Here is a 26,583-nt window from a genome sequence, read left to right on the forward strand (position 1 = left end):
TCATAACTCGAGAACTAAGCAAGCAAATGGAACCAAATTTGGCATGTGAAGGTTTTCGAGGGCAAGAATATTTTCTATAGTAAATTAGGACCCCTCCCCACTTTACGAGGGGGGGAAGGGCTCCTGTACCAAAGAAACACAATTTTCCTCATAACTCGAGAAGTAATTAAGCAAATGGAACCAAATTTGGCATGTGGGTGTTTTTGGAGATAAAAATTTTTTCTATGATAATTTGGGACCCCTCCCCGTTTTAGGAGGGGGGGATCCTATACACATGAAATACAAATTTCCTCATAACTGAAGGGTTTTCGAGGGCAAGAATATTTTCTATGGTGAATAAGGACCCCTCCCCACTTTAAGAGGGGGGGCTCCTATACAAACTAAATACAAATTTCCTCATAACTCGAGAACTAATCAAGCAAATGGAACAAAATTTGGCACGTGGGTGTTTTGGAGACAAAATTTTTTTCTATGATGAATTGGGACCCCTCCCCACTTTAGGAAGGGGGGCTCCTATACAAATGAAATGCAAATTTCCTCATAACTCAAGAATTAATCAAGCAAATGGAACCAAATTTGGCATGTGAAAGTTTTCTAGGGCATGAATATTTTCAATGGTGAATTAGAACCCGTCCCCACTTTAAGAGGGGGGACTCCTATACAAACGAAATACAAATTTCCTCATAACTCGAGAACTAATCAAGCAAATGGAACCAAATTTGACATGTGGGTGTTTTTGGAGACAAAAATTTTTTCTATGATGAACTGGGACCCCTCCTCACTTTAGGAGGGGGGGCTCCAATACAAATGAAATACAAATTTCCTCATAACTCGAGAGCTAATCAAGCAAATGAAACCAAATTTGGCATGTGAAAGTTTTCGAGGGCAAGAATATTTTCTATGGTGAATTAGGACCCCTCCCCACTTTAAGAGGGGGGGGCTCCTGTACCAAAGAAACACAACTTTCCTCATAACTCGAGAATTAATCAAGCAAATGGAACCAAATTTGACATGTGGGTGTTTTTGGAGACAAAATTTTTTTCTATGATGAACTGGGACCCCTCCTCACTTTAGGAGGGGGGGGCTCCTATACAAATGAAATACAAATTTCCTCATAACTCGAGAGCTAATCAAGCAAATGAAACCAAATTTGGCATGTGAAAGTTTTCGAGAGCAAGAATATTTTCTATGGTGAATTAGGACCCCTCCCCACTTTAAGAGGGTGGGGGGCTCCTATACAAATGAAATTCAAATTTCCTCATAACTCGAGAAATAATCAAGCAAATAGAACCAAATTTGACATGTGTAGGTTTCTGGAGGCAAAAATATTTTCTATGGTAAATTAGGACCCCTCCCAACTTTAAGAGGGGGTGCTTCTACACAAATGAAAAACAAATTTCCTCATAACTCGAGAACTAATCAAGCAAATGGAACCAAATTTGGCATGTGGGAGATTTTGGAGTCTTGAATTTATTTTACGATAGTTAGAGACTCTCTCACCCCTGTGGTAGGGGGATATGGACTCTCATACAAATAAAACAGAAATTTTTGCGAAACTCAAAAACTAATCGAACTCGAGAAATTCGAGACTCTTCCATAAAACATTAGTCAATACAAGACCACAAAAACTATCTATAGTAACACTAGATTATTCAGTGTGTGCGAGTGTTGCCGGTGACCCGCCGTCGGAAGCGCCGCCCACTGGGGGGCTTGCAAAACTCGAGATTGTGACAAAGATCATCCGAGATTCATGATTTATGTACAACACAGGTTAATTTGTGGCAATACGAAGTTTGTCGGGTCAGCTAGTTATACAAATAAAAGGAAGACATTTTTTATTGCTTTGGAACATTATACAAATTTATGTAATATGTATAGACATGCATATGTATTGATGATAACTACCATAGTGTTATCAAAAAGTTGAGTTCCGAAGGCGTGTCGAATTCTAACTCAAATGACAAATGCGATGGTATAACAAAGGTTCCTTTCGTCAATAGGTGGATTAAATCGGGTTTTTTCTCTTTTTGAGGGCAAACTGAACGATTTCTTAAAACCCCATGTCCAGCTAACAATCACCTAACTGGTGCGATGAGCGAATCAAACGCCTGTCACACATTCTAGAATAAATAGAATATAGAATAAAAGCATTGCTAGTCATTGAACATGAATTATTCAGGTAAAATACGCACTGCGTTTTATATAAGACAGTTTTGAATAAATTTTAATAGATTGTTGGTACAAACGACTGTAAAGAACAATTTATCAGCCATTTTTACAACACGATTTACTTCCGGACATCATCTTACTCCAGGTTCAATTTTAGTCAACAATTCTCGACCTGTTGGGACGAGGAGACTGCCACATTTTTCCTTCTAAGTAATTAGTAAACGAACGATTCATAAAATTCTCGTCACGGAACCTAAGCAAAATCGTGCTTACATTAATCGTTGCATTGATCCTTGACAATGTTTGATTGCAAGTATTTATTTTTGAACAGTGACTTTCCGAAAATCTATTACATTGGGATTTCGAATTTGGCATGGTTCGATTTTGGCATGCCTCGATTTTAGCAACAAAAGTATCCGTTTTTGGCCACACAAAATACTTCACTTCCAAAGATATGCTTAAACATCCCTCAGTTTCCGCATACATGTCTTAAATGACGAAAACATGATGCCCTCAGTGTGTTCAGGAAAGAAAGTTTGCGGTTATAGAATGTTTCGAACAATATTTTTATTGCCGTAGGACTACGTCTTATCGCAGGTTGCCAAAGTTTACTTGCACCGGACGGATAGGTCTTGGCGGACTTTTGAAACAAAAAATGGTTACAGTCGTTGATTAATAAAATTTGTCAATTTGTCATTTGTTGCCAAATTCGAAATACAACTGTACCTATGATGTTATGCTATTTGCGTACTTGTTAAACGCAACCTAATATTGGCAACAGTCCAACGTTGAAAGAAAACATGAAAAATATTTAAGTTTGTCAAAGGTAAAACTTTTTCTCACCAATCACAACCACACGTGATAAGTTTTGTTTTTCAAGAGCAAAAAGAAAACATTAACTTTCCATGACAAACCAGATGAAAATGATGTTCAGCACCGGAGGTAAGTTACGTGATCTAACACCGATTTTCTAACTACGCAAACATTCATTAACACCACATTCCTTTTCGTCTCTCCGGCTCCGGCCAGCCAGTAAAGTGTCAGCCAGCATTTTGCCACATCTAGTTTTTTTCCATTTCAAAGCACTCCTCACTAAAATGTCACTATATCCTGTCACTTAATCAGCAATCCATGGCACCGTGCGGTTTCACTTTTTTTTTTGCGCAAACTACTAGGCTTCATCAGTTGTGTGTCGTTCTTCGTCGGTTCGTTCGACTACCTGCAATCTGCATCTCCATTCCAAGGACAGCATTTCAGAAGAAACTTTCCTTTTATACAGCCAAAATGATGCCTCACACAAAAGACCACCACCACCAGCAACCATCATCCTCCTCCTACCATGGTGCATGCACAGAACAGCACATATTGCTCTGGTCCTTGCTGTCACTTCGAACACGGGAGCAAAAATATCCTTCCACCCTATCCGATGGATGGATAGCAAAGCACCGAAAAATCTTCAACCCATCCTAAACAGAAATCCCTGCAAGCAAATTTATCCACCGCCGGTATTTCCATTCCACCCCGGGTTTCTCCCGTTCAACAACTCCGGCACGCTACAAGCCCGTCATCTTACCTTTCTCTCGGGAGTCGGGAACAGCCTTCAGGAGCCGAAAAAGACACACACACCCTCGCGCACAGCAATCCCGAGTTATTGAGCGATTGAACGAGACTGACTTCTTGCGCTAGTGGACGACGAATCGTACGTTGCTTGTAGCTGACAACATTTTTTTCTCTTTTTCCTTTTTTACTCAGTCCCGACGACCGACGACGACGACGACTCACTTGCTTACTTACTGCTGCCCTGCCATTTCTTTTCTTCTGTTCCGTTCGCTACTCTAAACTCTACTCGGCCGGTCGGTATGTGAACCATCGTGGCCAGCAGCGAGTCGGTCGGTCGGTCCACCCTCTCACGCTCGGCTGGAACACCTTTCCCATCGAACGGGACCTCCCGTTGATGGTTCCCTCTTGCGTGCATCAGCCAGCAGCAGCAGCAGCAGACGACGACAAGACAAAAAGGAATCCACACTCACACAAACGTTTTTGGCGAATTCACGCAAATCGAGTACGTACGTACGTACGTACGGTGGAAAGCTCAGACTGATTCCTGCCACCAACACACACACACACAAACATGTTCCGACGAATCCGAAGGTGCAACCGAATGGCAGGCAATGCAGCCAGACCAGGCCAGGCCAGCAGGCAGCGGGCGAGTTTCAGCATAAAACGAACGAAACGGAACGCCACTTCTTTTGTACGACGACGACGACGGCATGGGTTGCCAGGTGGTGATTGTGGTGTGGATTGTTTAGCTAGAGAATGAACAATTTATGTGTCCTTCTGAAATGAAATCGTTTTTCGGCTCAATTTGCAGAATCATTATGGCAAAATTATGTTATTAACCGATGGATAATGCAGAGACATCACTGACAGTTACGCCAAATTAATTCGGATGTTTTGTAGTGAAAGGACATTTAACTGTGCATGTCTCAATTCAATTGCCTTGGCTCTAAGTTCTTTTTAAATTGAACAAAACACACCAGCTAAACGGCCTAAAATAATTCCGTTCTCACTTGCTAATGTATTACAAAATTCATCTCAAAACATAGAACATTCATGCACCGTGCGAAAAAAATGGGTAAAGTACCAGAGGGTATTTTCAGCGTGCTTCTTAATTCAGACTAAATTCCTTGTTTTGCTGCGCTTTCCCAAATAAAACACGTGTTATAACTATTTTCACAAAAATATATGATGATTGCACAAATTTTTAGACTTCTGCAAAATGATTCCAATGACAGTTAAAATTTCGCAGTCACATAGGGTATGTTGCTGCTTCGTCGTAATTGCCTATTCCCGTCCTATCCAACACAAATTTTGGAAATATCAGCATTTTTGTGACTCACAATGCAAAACCAGTTACTCCCTAATATTTTAGTTTGTTGTCTATCATACGCGATTAATCTTCGGTCACTCGATATTTCAAAAGGCTCTGGACCCGATTGTCTCCCGCCCGTCCTCTTTAAAAACTGCGCAGAGTCCCTTGCAGCTCCTTTGAGCATCATCTATAACAAATCTCTCAGCGAAGGTGTCTTCCCTACTTGCTGGAAAACCGCTACGATAATACCTATTCATAAGGCCGGAAGCTTTCATGACGTGAAGAACTACAGAGCAATATCTATCCTTAGTAGTCTTCCAAAAGTCCTAGAGTGTTTAATCCTGGATGCAGTATACCCTAACGTTCATCATTTTATCAGCGAAGATCAACATGGGTTTATGAAAAAGCGTTCTACAACTACCAATATGATGTCATATGTCTCCTCACTAGTACGTAGCGTCGAAAAAAGAGTGCAAGTCGACGCTGTATATGTGGACTTCTCAAAGGCCTTTGATCGTGTACCGCATAGACTCGTCGTAGAAAAACTGAAACGGAGCGGTTTTCCAGATTGGTTGACAACGTGGATTTCTTCATACCTGAGTAACCGAAGCGCGTCTGTACGAATTGGAGGCATCTTGTCGCAACCGTTTAATATCTGCTCTGGCGTCCCACAAGGCAGCCACCTGGGTCCGCTGCTCTTTGTTTTGTTCGTCAATGACTTATGCAGCTTACTCAAAGCACCGAAATTTATGTTCGCCGATGATCTCAAGTTCTTCCGTGCGATTACTTCAGTTGATGATTGTATCGCACTCCAGGAAGACATTGATCTGCTTGTGGAATGGTGTGCAACAAATGGAATGGAAGCTAACGTTAAAAAGTGTCACATCATAACGTTCACTCGCCAGCGCAATCCAATCTATTTTAACTACACTATGTCATCAACTGACCTGGACAGAGTGCAGACCGTCAAAGATTTGGGAATTACATTGGACAGTAAGTTAACCTTCTCGGAGCATATCTCATCATGTGTGGCAAAAGCATTCTCCGTGTTAGGTTTCATCAAGCGCAACACTCAGCAATTTAGCAACATATACTGCTTAAAGTCGCTCTATTGCTGCCTAGTACGAAGCATCCTAGAGTACGGAGTTCAAGTTTGGGCACCATACCAAGCCATCCACATCAACAGGATTGAAAGAGTCCAGAAAATGTTCATCCGCTACGCACTTCGTTCGCTTGCTTGGAATAATCCCATTGCACTTCCACCGTATGAACAACGCTGTCAACTCATCTGTCTGACAACTCTCGAATCCAGACGGTTGCTGCTTCAACGGCTGTTCATATTTGACATTATCAGCAATAACATCGACTGCACGCACTTGTTATCGCAATTGCGGTTCAACGTCCCGCCAAGGAACACCCGATCATCAACTTTCTTCCGAACGGTTCATCATCGAACACAGTATGGCCAATTTAATCCTCTGGAAACCTGTTGCCGAAGATTTAACGAAACTTGTGATATGTATGATTACAATATAACTAAGTCAGTGTTTAGATTAAGACTTTTAAGATACGAACTGTCTGTACGACAAACTTGAGTCGAAGACTGAATAATAATCTATACCTATAAAAAAGGATTTCTGTCTGTCTGTCCTGTGTTCCTTATAGAATCAAAAACTACTGAACCAATCGGCGTGAAAATTTGCATGTAGAGGTTTTTGGGGTCAGGAAAGGTTTTAGTGATGGTTAGAGACTCCTCCCCCCACTAAGAGGGGGGGCTCCCATACAAATGAAACACAAATTTCTGCATAACTCGAGAACTAATCAAGCAAATAGAACCAAATTTGGCATGTGGGTGTTTTCGGTGACAAGAATTTATTCTAGGGTAATTTGAGACCCCTCCCCTCTTTATAAGGGGAATTATAACTCCTCTCCCCTTTAAGAGGGGGGTTTCCATACAAATTTCCTCATAACTCGAGAACTAATCAAGCAAATGGAACCAAATTTGGCATGTGAAGGTTTTCGAGGGCAAGAAAATTTTCTATGTTGAATTAGGACCCCTCCTCACTTTAAGAGGGGGGGCTTCCATACAAATTTCCTCATAACTCGAGAACTAATCAAGCAAATGGAACCAAATTTGGCATGTGAAGGTTTTCGAGGGCAAGAAAATTTTCTACGGTGAATTAGGACCCCTCCCCACTCTAAGAGGGGGGGGCTCCTGTACAAATGAAATACAAATTTCCTCCTAACTCGAGAACTAATCAAGCGAATTGAACCAAATTTGGCATGTATGTGTTTTTGGAGACAATTTTTTTTTCAATGATGAATTGGGACCCCTCCCCACTTTAGGAGGGGGGGTCCTATACAAACGAAATACAAATTTCCTCATAACTCGAGAACTAATCCAGCAAATGGAACCAAATTTGGCGTGTAGGTGTTTTTGGAGGCAAGAATTTTTCTGTGATGAATTAGGACCTCTTCCCACATTAGGAGGGGGGGCTCCAAGGCTCCAATACAAATGAATTACAAATTTCCCCATAACTCGAGAACTAATCAAGCAAATAGAACCAAATTCGGCATGTGGAGGTTTTTGGAGGCAAAAATATTTTCTACGGTGAATTAGGATCCTTCCACACTTCAAGAGGGGGGGCTTCTACACAAATGAAATACAAATTTCGTCATAATTCGAGAACTAATCAAGCAAATGGAACCATATTTGGCATGTAGGTGTTTTTGGAGGCAAGAATTTTTTCTACGATGAATAAGAACCTCTCCCCACTTTAGGAGGGGGGGCTCCTATACAAATGAAATACATATTTCCTCATAATTCGAGAACTAATCAAGCAAATGGAACCATATTTGGCATGTGGGTGTTTTTGGAGGCAACCATTTTTCCCATGATGAATTAGGACTTCTTACCTTTTTAGGAGGGGGGGGGGCTCCCATTCAAACGAAATACAAATTTGCTCATAACTTTAGAACTAATCAAGCAAATGGAACCAAATTTGGCATGTGAGAGTTTTAGATGGCAGAATTTTTTTTTCTGTGGTGTATTACGACCCCTTTCCCTTTTAAGAGGGTGGGCTCCCATACAAATGAAATACAAATTTCCTTATAATTTGAGTACTAATCTAGCAAATGGAACCAAATTTAGCATGTAGGAGATTTTTGAGTCTTGAATTTATTTTATGATAGTTAGAGACCTCTCACCCCTGTGGTAGGGGGATATGGATTCTCATACAAATAAAACAGAAATTTTTGCGAAACTCAAAAACTAATCCAACTCGAGAAATTCGAGACTCTTCCATAAAACATTAATCAATAACAAGACCACAAAAACTATCTATAGTAATACTAGATCATTCAGGACGAGCCGGTCACGAGTGTTGCCGGTGACCCGCCGTCGGAGGCGCCGCCCACTGGGGGGCTTGCAAAACTCGAGATAGTGACAAAGATCATCCGAGATTCATGATTTATGTACAACACAGGTTAATTTGTGGCAATACGAAGTTTGTCGGGTCAGCTAGTAATAATAATAAAAGTGAGATGAGATCTATTCAAATGCTTTTTGTCATTAAAGAAGTCCTACCAGTCAAATTTCCTACGTTTTTTCGTGCGACGAAGAAGAAAATGTCGACTTTCGTTTAATCGTCGAATCGTTTTAATTTCCGTCCTTCATAAATGAAAATAACTTACGCAAGGCATTGTCGTTATTCTACAGCCAGGAAAACTTGCCTGACCTGCAGAAATTTTGCAGAATAACATTTGTCATACCATCGTACACAGATACATGCGCTTTAGCTTCGTAAACATTGTTGATTTTTAGTTCGGACGATGGAAAATTTTGATGGACGGATTTTAAAACGGTACGACGAAATTCAAAAATAAAGTCAGTTGCGTAATTTCAATAATATGCTTTAATAATTGCTTTTCAGTGATTTCAAAGTTCACGAATCGGAAAGTAAGTGTGTTTTAGTCAAATCACCACAAGAACTTTTGGAGTATTCATTAAATCCATCTAACAAATGATGTAAATTAGAATGGCTTTACTTACTACGACGGGAATTAGAAATAAACCCTACCATTGAAAGTTTGCCATGACAATCAATAACATTGATCATGTTCAGATTTGTTTACCATTATCTGACAGTAGATGCAAACAGAACAAGTGTAAGTGCACAAAGCGCTTCAAAATCTATCCAAAATATGAGTGCAAAAAGTTTCACTGTGTAGATATTATTTGCACAGAAGGCCGAAAAAAATGGAAGCGACTATAACTCAAATTTAAAGCGTTTGATTTAGACCAAAATGCACTCAGATATTCAGTAAGTGTTACACAGCGAATTGGTATAAAAATCCTGTCTCGAATAAATACGTTTCAACGTAATTCATGAATTTTATTCAGGCTACCGCGTAATAGGTCGAAAATACCCACACGTACCCTCCATCATGCATAAAACCAGAGTTGCCATATCAAAATCGGTAAAACATTCTCCAACTTTCGAATCAATTTTTAGGTGCCATCTAAAGGCTGTACCACATCAAATTGCCTCACAGGAAAAATGCTGTAGAAAATTACCTAGTTGACCGATCCTTTTCAAACTTTCAGACAATAAAATATAACCCATTAGTAAGCTTTCGGCATATTTATTTCATTCAAGTTCAATACCATAACCGTATACTCGCATCTTGTGCTTAACTCCACCCATAAGATTCTGTACAATATCTGGCTGCAGTTTCTTCTGTGTGGAAACCCATTTTTTCATGTCTTCCTCAGGTTTGACCTTCTTGGGATGCTTCCGCAGTGCCTGCTTCATAACAGCCCGGTATTTTTCGATGGGCTTTAGCTCCGGTGCGTTGGGGGGTTCATGTCCTTGGGTTGGCTTTTTTTCTCCATGTGTGGACTCATCACTGCGACCAGTATAGTTGATCTATCGTGATATCGCCCGGGTGTTTGCTGTGTGACCTGCACTGCATTTCTTTTTGATATAATCGCTATTAAGTGAGCGATATGCTTATTAAATTTTATGTATGCTTGTGTGTATTGGGGTTTACCCTTAAAGCTTAATCTACTTTACCCACTTATTCCTCGCTGTCAGTATTATCCCATATTATAGCCGTCCCTGGCGAGGACTCATTCGTACCTCTGACCAGTACACTTAACTATTGGAGGGACATTTGCACTGTCAAGAGGCTTCAGAGGGTAAATATAGAATTCAGCATGAAGCAAGGGTAAATGAGGGGCCTGAGAATAAACCCATGCTAAAGTCACTTGACATCGAATGGCTTGATTCTACTAAGATTCGAACCCACGACCTTGGGTTGGCTTCGTAGTCGTACCACTGTAAACACTCCTTGAGGTAGATCTACCCATCCCGGTAGGTCCCGGTTCCATTCCAACAAAGTTTAATAAATTTTTCACCAAGTAGCGTTAATATTCGAGTGAATACTATTCCGTTTTAGCATAGCTATGAATCGAAGTTGGCGTAACGAAAGGTTAAGCAACATTTCCACAGTTAACGGGTGGCAACTAAAATTATGAATTTTTTCGATGCCCCTATGCACAACAACAAACGACCTCAGAGGGAAATGAGAGTGTGTATCTGTTAGCTCTCTCTCTCCTTTTTCCGCCAATATTTTTTGTTTGGTTTATACTTGCAATACTTATAGTTTTGCTCAAAATGGCGTCAAAGTAAGAAGCATTCCGTAAGCACATTGTACACTTCTACGAATTGCACAAAGATCTCGGCAAAAAGTATACAAAAAGTAAGTAAAAATATTGCGGCCTCGACTATTTACCATATCTCAAGAGCTCGTAGGCACGTAGGCAAAGTTGAGGAAAACTAGCAAAAAATTATGGACGCAGAAGGACTTCATTCTCTTTCTCGTGCCTCCAACAACAAGGACTCCGTGAGCCAACGCGGTGCTCCAAAAAAGTTCAACTGTTCCCACCAGTACATTTGACAAACATTGAAAAGAGTCGGAATAGAGTGGCGAAAGAGGACTAGAGCCCCGGAATACACTGAGGAACAGATTTCGACGATGAAATCCCAATGCCGCTAGTTGATAACAAATTATTCCGGAAAATGTTTTGTTTTGGACGACCAAAGTTAATTCCCTTTTTCGAAGATGCACATTCCTGGAAATGATCGATACTATTTCATGGATAGTTCTACTGCATTTCCGAACATTCCGATTTCTTCGGGATGACGGCCCTACAAGGCTCCTGTGCCGACATCAAACGGAAGCTTTGGACCGTTTTCAAATGCTCACTATTTTTTTCAACAATGGACAATGTATCTTTAATTTCAGTAAATCAGATCTTCTTCAAGTATCTTTGTCTTTTTTTTGACAGCTTGAGAAATAAATTCCAAAATTTTAGTTGCCACCCGTTAGTGAAAAAGATAAACAAAAGTGACAGATTCTGCGTTCATTGTAACGTCACACGGTGTTACTCAAAGAAACGTTTTTGTAATTTGCAACCAAAAACATAAAATTCGATAGAAAATTTAATGATCTAGTCGGATCTATACGCACAGTTGGACTCGATCTTGCTCTTCACTGTACTCTGTACTCTTTAACTATACCTGAATATTTTTCGTTAAGAGTATTCAAATGTCAACGCAGTTTGCAAATGGTGATTCTAAATGGTTTTTGAATGGAGGGGAAAGAGTGGAAAGGTGAGGGGGGGAGGGTTATTAGTAGCTACGCTTAACAAGTTGTCGTTGTGACTCCTACCTTTTGTCCAATGCTGGAAAGCTTCATTAATTGTAGAACCACCGTTTCAAAAAATAGTAATATATATGCTTGACCACATTTCAAGGTCAAGACTAAAAATACGAGGTTTGGTCTACAGCTAGCAAATTTGTGTTGAATTTTCATTCGTTTAAGCATCGTGGTAATTACTGACTGCCGAAGCCACTCGGAATAAACAAAAGAATCATCTTTCGTGCCATCAAGTGCTACAAGGAAACCGGTTCTTGGAAAATAGTCCCCAAATCCCCAAAAACTCCCCAAACGCACTGTAAGGACACTGGAATCCATCGATCCAACGAGTAAGAGAGCCAATTCGATGGAAACCAGATCAGTCTGGACGTAAGATGGCTGAGGAACTGGGAATTTCGCAGTCAACAATGAAGAATATTTTGCAAGATGATCTTTGATTGATTCCACACAAAAAAACAACGGGTGAACGGTTTGACTGAAAAGCAGAAAATTGTAAGAGTCGCAAGATGTCGACAACTGCTCAAGTAGCATGGTGATTGTGAAATTCTGTTGTCGAACGAAAAAAATTGCAGATTCTACCACAACCAACAAAATGATCGGATATACGCAGCACATCTTCCGAATCCGAATTTTCTCGGAACAAACTGGCTGTTCAGAGGTTCCAGAATGTTTTCAGTGGAATGGTATGGGGATGTTTCTCAAACAACTTGAAGGTTCCATTGCTGTTCATGGAGCCTGGTGTTAAAATCAACACTAAATATTACATCTCGATTGGTCGCAGTGGTCAAATCTTCCGACAAAAAATTACATCTCGATAATGTTTTAAGAACCATTTACTTTCTACCGTCAAAAAACACTACAAGAATGCATCATACTACTTCTTACAAGATTCTGTACCGTCTTACCACGCGAAAGCTACACAGGCTTGGTGTAAAGACAATTTTCCGGATTTTATTTCTTCGAAAGAGTGGTCTACCTCTTCGTCTAATTTACCGACCAGATACCGACGAGCTAGGAACCAGTTGACCACGATCCTGAGGAGAAAAAAGCGTCAAAAGGAGGACAGAGATCGTGAAGAATTAGAGCAACTATTCCGAGCTAATGACACGCGCAAGTTTTATGAGAAGGTGAACCAAACTCGAAAGGACTACACACCGAAACCTGATATGTGTAGGGACGAGGGAGGGAATCTAATCACAAACGAGCGCGAGGTGGTCGACAGATGGAAGCAGTTCTTCGATGAACACCTCAATGGCGAAGTCGCAGAAGGAGGCGGAACGGAAATTAACCTAGGAGCGCCCATGGAAGATAGTGATGTCCTAGCACCTGATCTCCAAAAAGTCAAACGAGAAATCGGGCTGCTGAAGACCAATAAAGCCGCTGGGAAGGACCGCCTACCGGCAGAGCTTTATGAACATGGCGGAGAAACGCTAGCAAAGGCTCTACACTGGGTTATTTCGAGGGTTTTGGAGGAGGAAAAGCTACCGGAGGAATGGATGGAAGGAGTGGTTTGTCCCACCTACAAAAAGGGTGATCGGCTAGACTGCTGCAACTATCGTGGTTTACGCTGGTAAACGCCGCCTTCAAAACAATCTCCAAGATCCTGTTACGCCGGCTGTCACCGATAGCACAAGGTTTCGTAGGGAATTATCAGGCGGGTTTCATGGGAGCTAGCGCAACTACGGACCAAATTATTACTACTATCCGGCAGATCTTGCAGAAATGTCGGGAGTACAACGTGCCCACGCATCACATCTTTATTGATTTCAAAGCAGCATACGATACAGTCGATCGAGACAAGCTATGCCAGATAATGCACGAACACGGTTTCCGGACAAACTGACGCGACTGATCAGGGTTACATTGAATCGAGTGATGTGTTTCGTACGCATCTCTGGTACACTCTCGAATCCCTTCGAGACGCGACGAGGGTTGAGACAAGGTGACGGTCTATCCTGCATGCTGTTCAACATCGCTCTTGAGGGGGTGATCCGACGAGCGGGCATCGAAACGAGAGGCACGATTTTTACCAAGAGTAGCCAACTTCTAGGCTTTGCAGATGACTTCGATATCATTGCCAGGAACTTTGCGACTGCGGAGGCAATCTACGCCAGACTGAAAGCGGAGTCTAGGAGAATTGGGCTAAAAATAAATGCGTCGAAGACCAAATACATGAAAGGAAGAGGCTCAAAGGAAACAAATGCGCGCCTCCCACGGACAGTAACCGTTGACGGCGACGAACTAGAAGTGGTAGAGGAGTTCGTCTATTTGGGATCGCTGGTGACCGCGGACAACAACACTAGTAAGGAGATCCAGCAGCGCATCCAAGCGGGAAATCGAGTCTACTTTGCCCTTCGTAAAACGCTACGATCAGGAAGCATACGCCGCCGCACACCAACAATGTACAAAACCATTACTAGACCGGTAGTTCTTTATGGACTTGAAGCCGTGCTTACGGAGGACATGCGCCATTGCCGTGTCTGAGCGGAAAGTGCTGCGGACGATATTTGGCGGAGTACAAACTGAAAGCGGAGAGTGGCGGAGGCGTATGAATCACGAGCTACAGGCACTGCTTGGAGAGACTCCCATCGTACATCTAGCGAAAGTTAGCAGGCTACGGTGGGCCGGACACGTCGTAAGGATGCCGGACGACAGTGCGATGAAAATAGTTCTCTTCAACAACCCCACCGGCACCATGAACAGGGGGGGCCAACGTGCACGATAGCTCGACCAGGTCGAAAGCGATTTGCGACTTCTGAGACGACTAGGAAATTGGCGACGAGTGGCCCAAGACCGAGTTGAATGGAGACGAGTGCTTGAAACAGCACGAGCCACCCCGGCTCTATGCTGCTGAAGAAGAAAATTTGTGGCTGTAACTAATTTAGCTATTAACCAATATGAATGAAACTTTTTTTCAGACAACTAGAAAGATATACGTTTTAAATGGAATAAAGAGATCGTTGATAACCAAAAAAATTTTAAAAATTTTGGAAAAACGTGTCTCAATGTAGACGTCTTTAACCTACCGTATACTTTTTGCCGAGATCCTAGTGTAATTCGTAGAAGTGTACAACGAGCTCACGAAATGTCTCTTATTTTGACACCATTTTGTGGCCAAACAAATGCCGCTTGTTTTGAGAGAGAGAGAGAGAACATACTCTCTCACTAACACTACACTAACGTAAGCAAAACTATACGAAGGCTCTACGGATCTGTAAAGCTTTAGGTATAACTTTAGACAAGCAACAGGTAAAAAACGGAGAATATTCCATTGGATCTATGTGTGAGATGCCGGAATTACCTAGGCCTATTTGGTTCGGTATCCAAAAACAAAGAGTTACCTACACGGAGTTTGTTTCAAACAAAATGATTGTTGCTTTAAGCCTCAATAAAATATTTTTATAAACAACCTGAAAATATTGTAGTTTCAAAACGAGATTCTGTTTGAATCAAGAAAATAACAGTTTTGAATTATATGTAAAGTATTTTTAAATTTGAAGTTAACATTGATATAACAATAAATATTTTCATTTGAATCATACACTTAAGTTTGAAACAAATCGAAATTTTTGTTTGTGCGTAAAACAACCACAAATATGGTTGAAACTACATTTTTATTCTCCGTGTAAGAAGGAACAGTTTTCTAGAACGCATCCACGCGCCCACCTGCCACAGCATAATCACTATTTTGGCATTCAAAAAATACGAGATACATCTTTAAATATACCTTAACCAGTAACCAAAATACCCCAACACTCAATTTTAACTCTAGCATCCGAAAAAATTTATGAAAACCCCTTATTTTTCGACCTTCTAGAGTAGGGTCCCCCCTTAACAAAAATTTATATGTACTTTTCATTTCAGAATGTAGTTGTTGTAACGATTCTGACCTGCACGCTATGTCCGAAGGTACTTATTATTTAACTTACATGCACCTCAGATTTCTCTTCACTGGATGTTAGTATTAATCAAAACAATTAATTTAGAAAAGGTCTTAAAATATTCTATCTTGGGTTTTTTGAAAAATTCAATTTTCAAGGTTATTTAGGGGTCATCCCCTCTCAAGTGATCATATCCGTTGTATTCGACCACCTCCGATTTTAACCAAATTTGGTATAATTGCTTATTCCGACCCCATATTTAATTTCTCAAAGTTTTGTATGGATTGAACAATCCCCCTTGCAGTAACATGCATTGAAAAATTAGTATTTTCGAAAATCTGAGAAAAATGGAAAAGTGTCACTGCAAGGGGGATTGATTAATCCGTATAAAACTTTGGGAAAATGAATGTGGGGTCGGAATGAGCAATTATATCAAATTTGGTTGAAATCGGAGGTGGTCGAATACAACGAATATGATCACTTGAGAGGGGATGACCCCTAAATAACCTTGAAAATTGAATTTTTCAAAAAACCCAAGATAGAATATTTTAAGACCTTCTCTAAATTAATTGTTTCGATTAATACTAACACCCTGTGAAGAGAAATCTGAGGTGCATGTAAGTTTAATAATAAGTGCCTTTGGACATAGCGTGACCTGATTTTTACATAGGACTTCGAGGAATTCGAAAATAAGGGCGAAAACTTTTGGAAACCCCAGAGTTTTTAGCATTTATTTTGTTTAATGCTCAAACACGGGTTATTGATTTCTATGGTTTCAAAAGCAGTTTTTATGCTTAAAATAATAGTTATGTTCATGAAATTTCAATCTTTATTAAAAGCAAGCATATAAAATTTCTCGACTATATCAATCATGTATAGACAAAAAACCAAATCAAAGACAAAGACAAAATCAATCATAAATACATAAAGGTTATCTGCATCTGTGGAAGGTGTAGCGGCAGTATTGCGAAAGCATCTTTTGCCATTTTTAGCAATTGTTATTCTAGAAACATGCTGGCCAATTCGATGTCACGCCTTTTATCCCCTAGACCAGAACAGAAACCTTTTATATTTATATTTATTAACTTCCTTCATCGGTGAAGGTTTGTACGGGAAAGGCCGGTTTGAGTTGAGATTAATAATCTCATTTTCAAATCGGCACAAGAACCCATTATCTTTTCACGATTAATCAATTTAACATTAACATTTAACTTATTACATAGAAATATAAACCAAATATTAGAAAACATTAAATTCGTATCACATTAAACTTGTCTTAATTCTATTTTCAAAAGTAATCGTCAAATCAAATTGGTCATACACGTCATTAAAAACACTGCACATCGCCTGGATTGGTTCGAGTTGTCCGTATTGCGTACGAGTAGGCCGAAGAAATTCTCGGGATCTGAGCGGACGAGGCATAATGTTAAAGTTAATGCAGGACAGAAGTTCAAGAGCATCGATTTCGCTCTTTAGGAGCTGAACAACGAAGACAGCTTTTGATACAAATCTCCTGCTACTCAGCGTTTCGTAATTAAGTAACTTGCATCTGTCCTCATATGGTGGGAGATTTCTGGGGTCCGACCACGGAAGATGTCTCAGCGCGTATCTGACGAATCTACGCTGCACGGCACCACACCATAGCAGCCATGTCAAGAATCGATCGCACCAACGAAAAGTATAAAGCCCGCAACCAATGTAGATCACGGAAATCGTTGGCTATGAACGAAATGATGTTAGAGTAGTGGTTTTGAAAGGTCATTCTAGAGTCCAGGTCAACCCCTATATCTTTAACCACACACACACACACACACATTCAATGCGGGACCATTCGATCTCGTAAGCGTACAGTATAGGTTTTGCATAGGTAATAGGTTTTCAGACAAAAATACTACTACCAATTGATTTTACCTAAGGGATAGTCATTTTACCATAGTTGATGATACAAATACAGTTCACGAGCTGGCTATCAATACAAGAAGGTACAAAAGCAGAACGTCGTATCTTGTGATAGCAGTCAGCACTCGAAAGTTATCGTAAGCAGTTGTTCCTCTGATTTTTAGGGTCGCGATTAAATCTGTGAATCAGTTACCGATTATGGATTGCAAGTGTTCTAACGACGCTCGGTCGCAGAAAAGACCGAGAGCATTCCTTGAGGAAGAAGCCGCTCTGGAGAGTAGCATACAATCGAAAAGGTCACGTACGAAGATATATTCAGGCGCCAAAGCTCGCCAACCGAGTGTACCGAAACTGTTCACCCTGGCAACTCGCTCGCTACAGGAAAACGTCGATCAGATCGGCGTATTGGGTGGCAGAATTCCATTCGATCTACTTCGACCAGTACTGGAAAAAGCTACGCCCAATCAGCTAACGAAGTTAGAGCAATTAAATCCCTACTTACTGGAAGAGACGTATGTTCTCTGGGAACAGCACTGCAGGCGCGAGTTTCGCAATCAACAGCGCAAAGAAGAGGAGTGTGAGTCCTGGCGAGAAATGTACGGCCGTTGCTCCCAAGAAAGGGACGCAAAACTTGCCAGTCTTGTACAGATCATCAAGCAGTCCACAGTGCAAAGAGAGGCCCCTGTACGGAAAACCCAGCTGCTACACATGGATTCGACTGTGAAGCCACCGCGCAATGTGATCAGCAAGCAGATCAAATACGGCACTGATCGAGTTGCCGTTGTGTCGCCGGCAGCTAGAGTGCCGGCGTTGCAGAGTACGTCCACTAATGTCGTCAAAGTTGGAGATTCACGCCTGAAGGTGGTTGTTGCTAGGGCAAAGGCTAAAGTTCCGGTGCAAGGGAAGCCGAAAAAGGCACCGTTGATGGCCAAGTTGTTGACCTCTATAAAAGGCTTGAAGGGTGGTTCACGGCGTTGAGTCCGTGAGCTCGATCGTACTAGTCGTACACAGTAGTTATTAGACATTAGATCTAGATTAGTTTAGCCGTAAACAGTATTAATATAAGACAAGTACATCAAATTGCTTGCATGCTACAATCACCTTTTTGAAATATCTTAAATGTAGAAGACATACTTTGAAGAATGTAAAATCTAATACAAACGTGATTTATTTTCAAGATAATTTAGTTATTTATTTTTTCGTCTTGTTGGATACTCCTTTCGATTCTGAAGCGTACTAATATCGGTCGATTTAACTGTATTTCTTATCCTTAGTCTTTGAGATATTCATTTCAGCATTGAACCTAAACCACCCAAGTAACAATTTGGGTTTTACTACACTCTTATGATGGCATTTAAGGCCAAAATTGGTCATGAAAACCGCCATAAGAGTAAAATAAAACTCACATTGTTGCTTGGGAAATTTGATGTCCTGAATGAATATGCTCGTAACATAAGGCGACCATTTCCTTCCGTCGCCCGATTGCGTCCATATGCTGCACGCATTCAATCAAAACCTGCCAAAACGAATGGTATTTGTTAACTGGCTTAAGAAACTTTCTCAAAACATATAACATTAGTCGTTGAACGCACAACTTTTGGTTGAATCGAGAAAAATATAGAATTAATCACTAATTTAATTTCTTCGAAAATAGCATTCATTCTGACAGATTGTTTAAAAGTATATTTATCAACTAACATATGGAATGCCCGCTAAAAATTATTCCAGAAAAAAAAGATCATGTTATCAGATAATGTTATCAGCAGCTTAGAAGATTTCTTGGCATTTTGCTCTTGGGTTATTTTCATACATTTTATAGCAATACAATCAAAAGTATGAAAAGAATTGTGACTCTTTGATTCTACACTTTGAGAATTGTTGCGAAAAAAATTACATTAAATTGTGTAGTAGAAATAAGGGGTCTGCAACAGTTTTTATTGTGAACATTGAAATTTATTGTAAAAGTACTACACATTCAAATTTTATTCATATTTTTGTTTCTCATTTTATGGAATGGAATTGGCCATATTTCATCACAAATTGACTTCCTTTTTTGATTATATTTTTATCAATTTTACTTAAACAAAATTGCCATGCAAGGGTGATAACATTTAACTGCTAATGAAAACTTTTGTTCACAAAAAATAGATTTTTACCTTTGTTATACTATATAACAAAGGTTTAGAAATTGGTCGAAAAACACGAAATTGATCCGAGGCCCGTAGGGCCGAATCACATATACCAATCGATAGAGCTCGACGAACTGAGCAATGTCTGTGTGTGTATGTGTGTATGTGTGTATGTGTGTATGCGCAGCTCATTTTCTATCGCCTGTTTCTCGAAGATGGCTGAACCGATTTGATCGCTTTTACTTTTGTTTGAAAGGTATTATTGTCTAGTATATCACTATTGAATTGCTTTGCGGTCCGACGTTTCGTTTAAAAGTTATAAGCAAAAATGTGAAAACTACGTGACACGCGTTTCTCCTGAACTACGCAACCAATTTTAACGATCTTAGTACCAAACGAAAGCTCTTGCTGTTACTAAACTTTTTGCTGTTACTAAACTTTTTATTGAAAACGGACAAGCAGTTTAAAAGTTAGCATTAAAAAACCATTTTTGATAAGGTTCAAATGATCGCCTGTTTCTCAGAGATGGCCAAGCCGATTTATGCGCTATTAGTTTTATTTGGCAGGTAATATAGCCGGATAGATCACTATTGAATGGTTTTTGGATTGGACGTTTAATTTGAAAGTTATGAGCAATCGTATACACCACACCAAAATTAACAATAATTTACAATGATTTTAACCAAGATAATTTACCTAATTTCAATTATTTTAATATCAAACGAGAGGTTTTGACACTACGAACATATATGCAAAATTTCAGAAGAATTGGTTTTACCGGTCAAAAGATATCAATCCGCAAACGCTCGCGCCAACTTTTGCAACACAGTTACTCGCGCGCACAATAACCCAAAACCAAAGAAAACGTGCGCACTAGAGTTTTGACTAGGAAAACTTGTTTTTAAGTTTATCGAACCTTTGGAAGTTTCTTGAAATTGAATGCTCTATCATCTGGTGCAATTTAAATTTGGATTAATCCCCCTAAAAGTGAAAACAAATTTTTTTCAGTTTCAATATAACACATTGATATGTTCTGCAAAGTTTTAGAGCCTATTATTACAAGAAATTTTGCTGAAGACTGTAACCTGAGATAGAAGCGAAGACAGAGAAATCTTATTTATTGTTTCTGTATTTGCAAAATCAGTTTTTCTATTTTAGCTCTTTTTGTAATTGTTGTATGACTTTTTCATGTGTTACAAAGTTATACAAATAGTAAAAATACACAACTTTGCTGAAAATAGTATACCTCTATGTTTGCTTGTTTAGGAACTGTAGAAGTTTGATTATAAAAATACCCTGATTTTAACCCCGAATTACTCGACTACCAACTGACGGATACATTTTAAACATTTTACATTTGCTGATAGTTTTGCTACATACAGACATCATTTTTCCATATGAAGTAACGTGAAAAAATTCCAGTTTGGGGCCAATAGCGGTACACCCACGGTTGCCAGTATGCCAGATAAATCTGGATTTTGCCAGATTTTTGATTGCGCGCCAGACCAACAGACAAAGCTTAAAACCTTCCAGATATTTGGCACTGTGCCAGATTTTCGATTATCCGTCTTGCAAAAAGGTCATACTTCTAATTTTGGACAAAATTTTGCATCTACGGTGAGCAAAACGAGCAAGATTTTTTCAGGAAAACGCCTCCCCGTCGGACTAATTTACCACCAGATTTTTGCCAGACACTTTTATTCGTGTTCGCTAGATTTTTGGGAAAACCAGGTGGCAACCTTGGCGTACACCTCACATGCTGCTTGCTTCGTTTCTGTGCTCTCGGTGATCTATTGCTGCTATCTATGCTGATCTATTTTCCTAACAATTTAAAGTATTATTGCATTGAATAATTCAGACATTTTGCTGAACATTTTTTTGAAGAATATACGTTAGTTAAACTCCGATTGGTAAATATGGCATTCAAAAACCTACACATGTTATTCAGTATACAACAGCGTGAGTAACCGAAGGTTAATAAAAATTGATGAAATTTTTTCAAGAAAACCTTATTGATGCATAGTTATGCATAGTTCAAAAACCTATAAACTAGACCATTACTACGCAATGTATATGTTAAAGAATAATATTTCTTCTTACAACTTACTTTTACTTGCACTTACCCACATTAGTAACAACTTACTCAGCAATTTCATAAGAAAAAGAACTATCAAAATTTGTAAGTGCTACTATTTTGTTCAAATTTTGTAAGCTTATTCAATTTCCAAAATTTTTATGTAAACCAACGCACAATGCAACGTTAACTAATAGATGAATTATGTTCCGAAGACGTGTCGATTTCTATCTCAAATAGCAAGTAAGACCGTATAACAAAGGTTCCTTTCACCAATAGGTGGATTAAATCAGGTTTTTATTATTAGGACACATAACTATCCGTCATTGTTATGGTAGAATCTTTCAAAACCATAAAAGCTATGGTGTACTTGGTCTTGGTCATCGCTTCGAACTTGTGTCCAGTCCAGAATCGCATTTCATCTCGCATCGCTGCACATCTCAACAAGACTTCGATCACGTCGCTTCGTGCAACTAGTATTCCAACCGGGACATCACTTTCATCGACCTCAGGGGACTCAGTTCAAGCAAATGTTTCACTGCCTCTGCAAAACCAGCCCTACGACGCCCGGTGGTACTCTAGAAGGAAGATACTTCTGGATAGCGAGACGCGCGGAGTTGTTCGCGGACATGTTTTATCGACGCCGGCTGCATAGCAGTTGACGGAGTCGAATTCGTGCTCCCGTTCTCGACGCCCTCGGTCCATACTGCAGAAGGGGATAACTTTGAAACCCTACGGCTTCCAAGGGGGGCAGTATGTTATGTTGGAATACTCCAACCAGTACTAAGCGTCGACTCGCTGTGAGCCAACGGTGAGTTCCTGCAAACCCAAGCGCATCAGTTCGCGCGCAATTGCTGTCGACAATTAAGTCTTTATTTGCTCTGCCAACAATACTGATATTGTGGCCGAAAGTTATAAAACCACTCTGAACAGCAGCAGCAACGTTAGTTGAAAGTGAGTAGGGTTCAGGTGCCGTATAGTCAGCAGGCATGTAGATGCCAAATCGTGCACGTCGTTCGGTGTAAATAGTGTACATAATTTTAACTAGTCGCTATGTTAGGATAAGTGTTCGATAAATGTAGACTTTGGACGAATACTCGTGTGTTATCTATTCCGAAGAAACATATCCATAGGCAGCGGCATAGACTCCTCCACACCTCTCCGCGCTGTACTGAGCCACTCGACATAATGGTCCTTCGAGCCGGATCCGCGTCGAACTCCGCGGACCGAAATCATCGTGCCAGCGCAGCTAGTGATGTCCGAAATTTTTAGTTATTCGATTACCGATTAATCGGCAAGAGTTGTCTGCACTAATCGATTAATTCAACTATTTGTACTAGTGGTATTCGATTAGAAATATTCGAATATTTTTTTTCATTAGTTCGATTAATCGAACGATTATGAACGGTTAGCGGCCATTATTCGGGGATTATTTGCATTCATATTATTTCCTTTGAACTATTCGACTAATTCAACTACTCGTGCTGGCAGTATTCGATTAAAAATTATTCGAATATTTTTGTAGTTATTCGACTAGTTGAATTAATCGAACGATTAACGGATATCACTAAGCGCAGCCGAAAACCGTCGAACTCCGGGGACCGGCTGCATTTGTTTGGAGTAACCACCGCTGCTGAAAAACGGGTAACACGTACAGCGAATAGTGAAATGCTGTACGGGTTGTTGTTCCAACCGGGACTTCAATCCCAACGACCCAAAGCGCCTTGGAGCATGCAGTAGTATTTAATCTCATGGATCAATTTCCCACAAAGTAGGGGAACTGACGAAGTGCGTAAGCCGCTATACTAACCGGGACTTCAATCCTAACGGCTTCCAATGCGTGAGAGCAGTCTGCGTTGGAAGTACTCATCCACCATTCTCGTCAGTGAATGCACTCATCTACCATTCTCATCGATTGTAATGTTAGCGAGCTGTGTGTACTCCGCAGACACGCGCAAAATAGCTTGGTCACCGATACGTCAGATTTACCAAGCTTACCCTCGGTGGATAAACGACTCACAATCAGTGAAACTAAACTAGTCAGGTTAAGTGTAAATTAAGCGACTACCGTACGTGCTAGTATTGATCTCAATTCTATATCGTTTTCTGGGTGTGTGCCGCATCTACGCACTCAGTAGCAAGCTCATCCACGCGTAAGATGCACTAAGCTTACCAGTGGATGATTGAATCTCCAACAATTAAGTGACTGAGTAAGATGTACTAAGCTTACCATCAGTCCGATCGTTGCTCTACGTGAAATGAGAAGATTTGCACTGTACGTTCTTCGTTACGACTTGATGAAAGGTCGTTATTCTTGCTATTCACTGCTTGACCATCTCCGTTACAATACAATGAACAATACATTCAAAACCATTTACTCCGCTCGGCGAAGTCATTCCAATTCGTCGAGAGAACAAACGCACGTCGAAATAGAAGCTTACCACGAGTTCTGTTCCGCCCACTTTACTAACCGCGACTTCACACTTGACAATCCAATGTGCTTCAGCAGAGACAAGTGTTTAAGTTGCACACTTCATCATGCTCAACCGCTATATAGGAGTAAGGTTACAGATGGAGAAGGTTTCACGGTGATCGATTCGCCTATCAGTCCGAACGCTAATCTCCGTACATGAAAAGTTTAAGGCCATAACAACTGTAGAGTCTTCAAACGTGTGGTTAAATAAAGCAACTCAACGCATCCGGCATTATTCCGGTGCCTCGTGATAATCAGCGCAGTGTTTCATACAAGAAATCTCGACGATGATTCTTGCTGCTTCAGTCATCTCCAGTTTCATCGAGCCACACGCCAAATGTGGCCAGGCGGTTCCTGCAACCCAAGCAAACAGGGATGGCACGTTTGGTCAACTGTGGCGACCGAACCGCCATCCGACCACCAATTTGAGATAAGTAGCCATCTATGTAATTTCCAATGCAACCAGTTTACGCGGTAGCCATTTCAGTCCTGCTTCAAGCAGTCGATTCTGCACAACTATTCAACATCTCACCAGCAGCACTTCGTTCAATCTACGAAAAACAATAGTAAACCTTCGTGGAACCTGCTTCCGCCATCTCAACCTGCGCAGCGACCAATCAGTAGCTCAACGTTCTGTCTACGAGAACCAGCAGCCAGCCTTCGCGGAACCTGCTTCCGCTATCTCAAACTGCGCATCGAATATCCAATCACAGTTCAACTTTATCATGCGGAGCGCCGAAGCGTCTCCTGTGCCAATTCCTCTCCAGTAAGTCACACGCCAAACGTGACCAGCAGGGCCCAGCAACAAAGCATGAGGGGCAGCGCGTTTCGTTCAACCGCGGCGACCAAACTGCTGCCCCACCTCCCACTGAAGCTAAGTAGTTTCTTGTATGCACTTCGTAAGATGTTAACACAGCTTACGTTACAGCTCTACACAACAGCCTTTCATCGTTTCGTTCTGCTCGGCTTGAACATTCTATCTCCGTACGTCATCGTTTCTGACTTGCACCGCAGCCTGCAGACACCACCTGACTTGCTCATCGCTTCGAAATTGTGTCCAGAATCGCATTTCATCTCGCATCGCTGCACATCTCAACAAGACTTCGATCACGTCGCTTCGTGCAACTAGTATTCTAACCGGGACATCACTTTCATCGACCTCAGGGGACTCAGCTCAAGCAAATGTTTAACTGCCTCTGCAATACCAGCTCTCGAAAGTTATCGTAAGCAGTTGTTCCTCTGATTTTTAGGGTCGCGATTACATCTGTGAATCAGTTACCGATTATGGATAGCAAGTGTTCTAACGACGCTCGGTCGCAGAAAAGACCGAGAGCATTCCTTGAGGAAGAAGCCGCTCTAGAGAGTGGCATACAATCGAAAAGGTCACGTACGAAGATATATTCAGGCGCCAAAGCTCGTCAAACGAGTGTACCTAAACTTTTCACCCTGTCAACTCGCTCGCTACAGGAAAACGTCGATCAGATCGGCGTATTGGGTGGCAGGATTCCATTCGATCTACTTCGGCCAGTACTGGAAAAAGCTACGCCCAATCAGCTAATGAAGTTAGAGCAATTAAATCCCTACTTACTGGGAGAGAGCGAGTTTCGCAATGGACGGCGCAAAGAAGAGGAGAGTGAATCCTGGCGAGAAATTTACGCCCGTTGATACGAAGAAAGAGACGCAAAACTTACCAGTCTCGTACAAATCATCAAGCAGTCCATAGTGCAAAGAGAGGCCCGGTATGGAAAATACAGCTGCTGTACATGGATTCGACTGTGAAGCCACCGCGCAATGTGATCAGCAAGCAGATCAAATACGGCACTGATCGAGTTGCCGTTGTGTCGCCGGCAGCTAGAGTGCCGGCGTTGCAGAGCACGTCCACTAATGTCGTCAAAGTAGGAGATTCTCACCTGAAGGCGGTTGATGCTGGGGCAAAGGGTAAAGTTCCGGTGCAAGGGAAGCCGAAAAAGGCACCGTTAATGGCCAAGTTGTTGACCTCTATAAAAGGCTTGAAGGGTGGTTCACGGCGTTGAGTCCGTGAGCTAGATCGTACTAGTCGTACACAGTAGTTAGTAGTCATTAGATCTAGATTAGTTTAGTCGTAAACAGTAACAGTAACAGCAAGCCAAAACAAATGACAAAGTCACCACATTTCAACAAGATTTCTTAGCACCGCGGTTCAACCTAGACCATTTTGATGTCCTTGCTTGGGAAGTACGCCAGAAAGAGTGACAAAGCCCCCTCGTGCCAACAGATTTCTTACGAACGCGATTAAACCTAGTCCGGGCATCGTAGAGCTGGTTTTGCAGAGGCAGTTAAACATTTGCTTGAGCTGAGTCCCTTGAGGTCGATGAAAGTGATGT

General features: G+C 41.0%; 2 protein-coding genes across 5 annotated transcripts in view; one reads left to right on the forward strand and one right to left on the reverse strand.

Annotated features, from left to right (window-relative positions):
* The window catches only part of LOC128732307 (ephrin type-B receptor 1), a 232,992-nt gene that overhangs the window by 201,760 nt on the left and 4,649 nt on the right, over positions 1-26,583 (reverse strand). The window lies entirely within an intron of this gene.
* On the forward strand, positions 17,743-18,522 carry LOC128746127 (transcription elongation factor B polypeptide 3-like). Its single transcript, XM_053843176.1, has one exon. The coding sequence runs from the start codon at positions 17,743-17,745 to the stop codon at positions 18,520-18,522; it is 780 nt and encodes a 259-aa protein (XP_053699151.1).

This window comes from Sabethes cyaneus, chromosome 1, assembly GCF_943734655.1.
Source record: "Sabethes cyaneus chromosome 1, idSabCyanKW18_F2, whole genome shotgun sequence".
In the NCBI taxonomy this organism is placed as follows: domain Eukaryota; kingdom Metazoa; phylum Arthropoda; class Insecta; order Diptera; family Culicidae; genus Sabethes; species Sabethes cyaneus.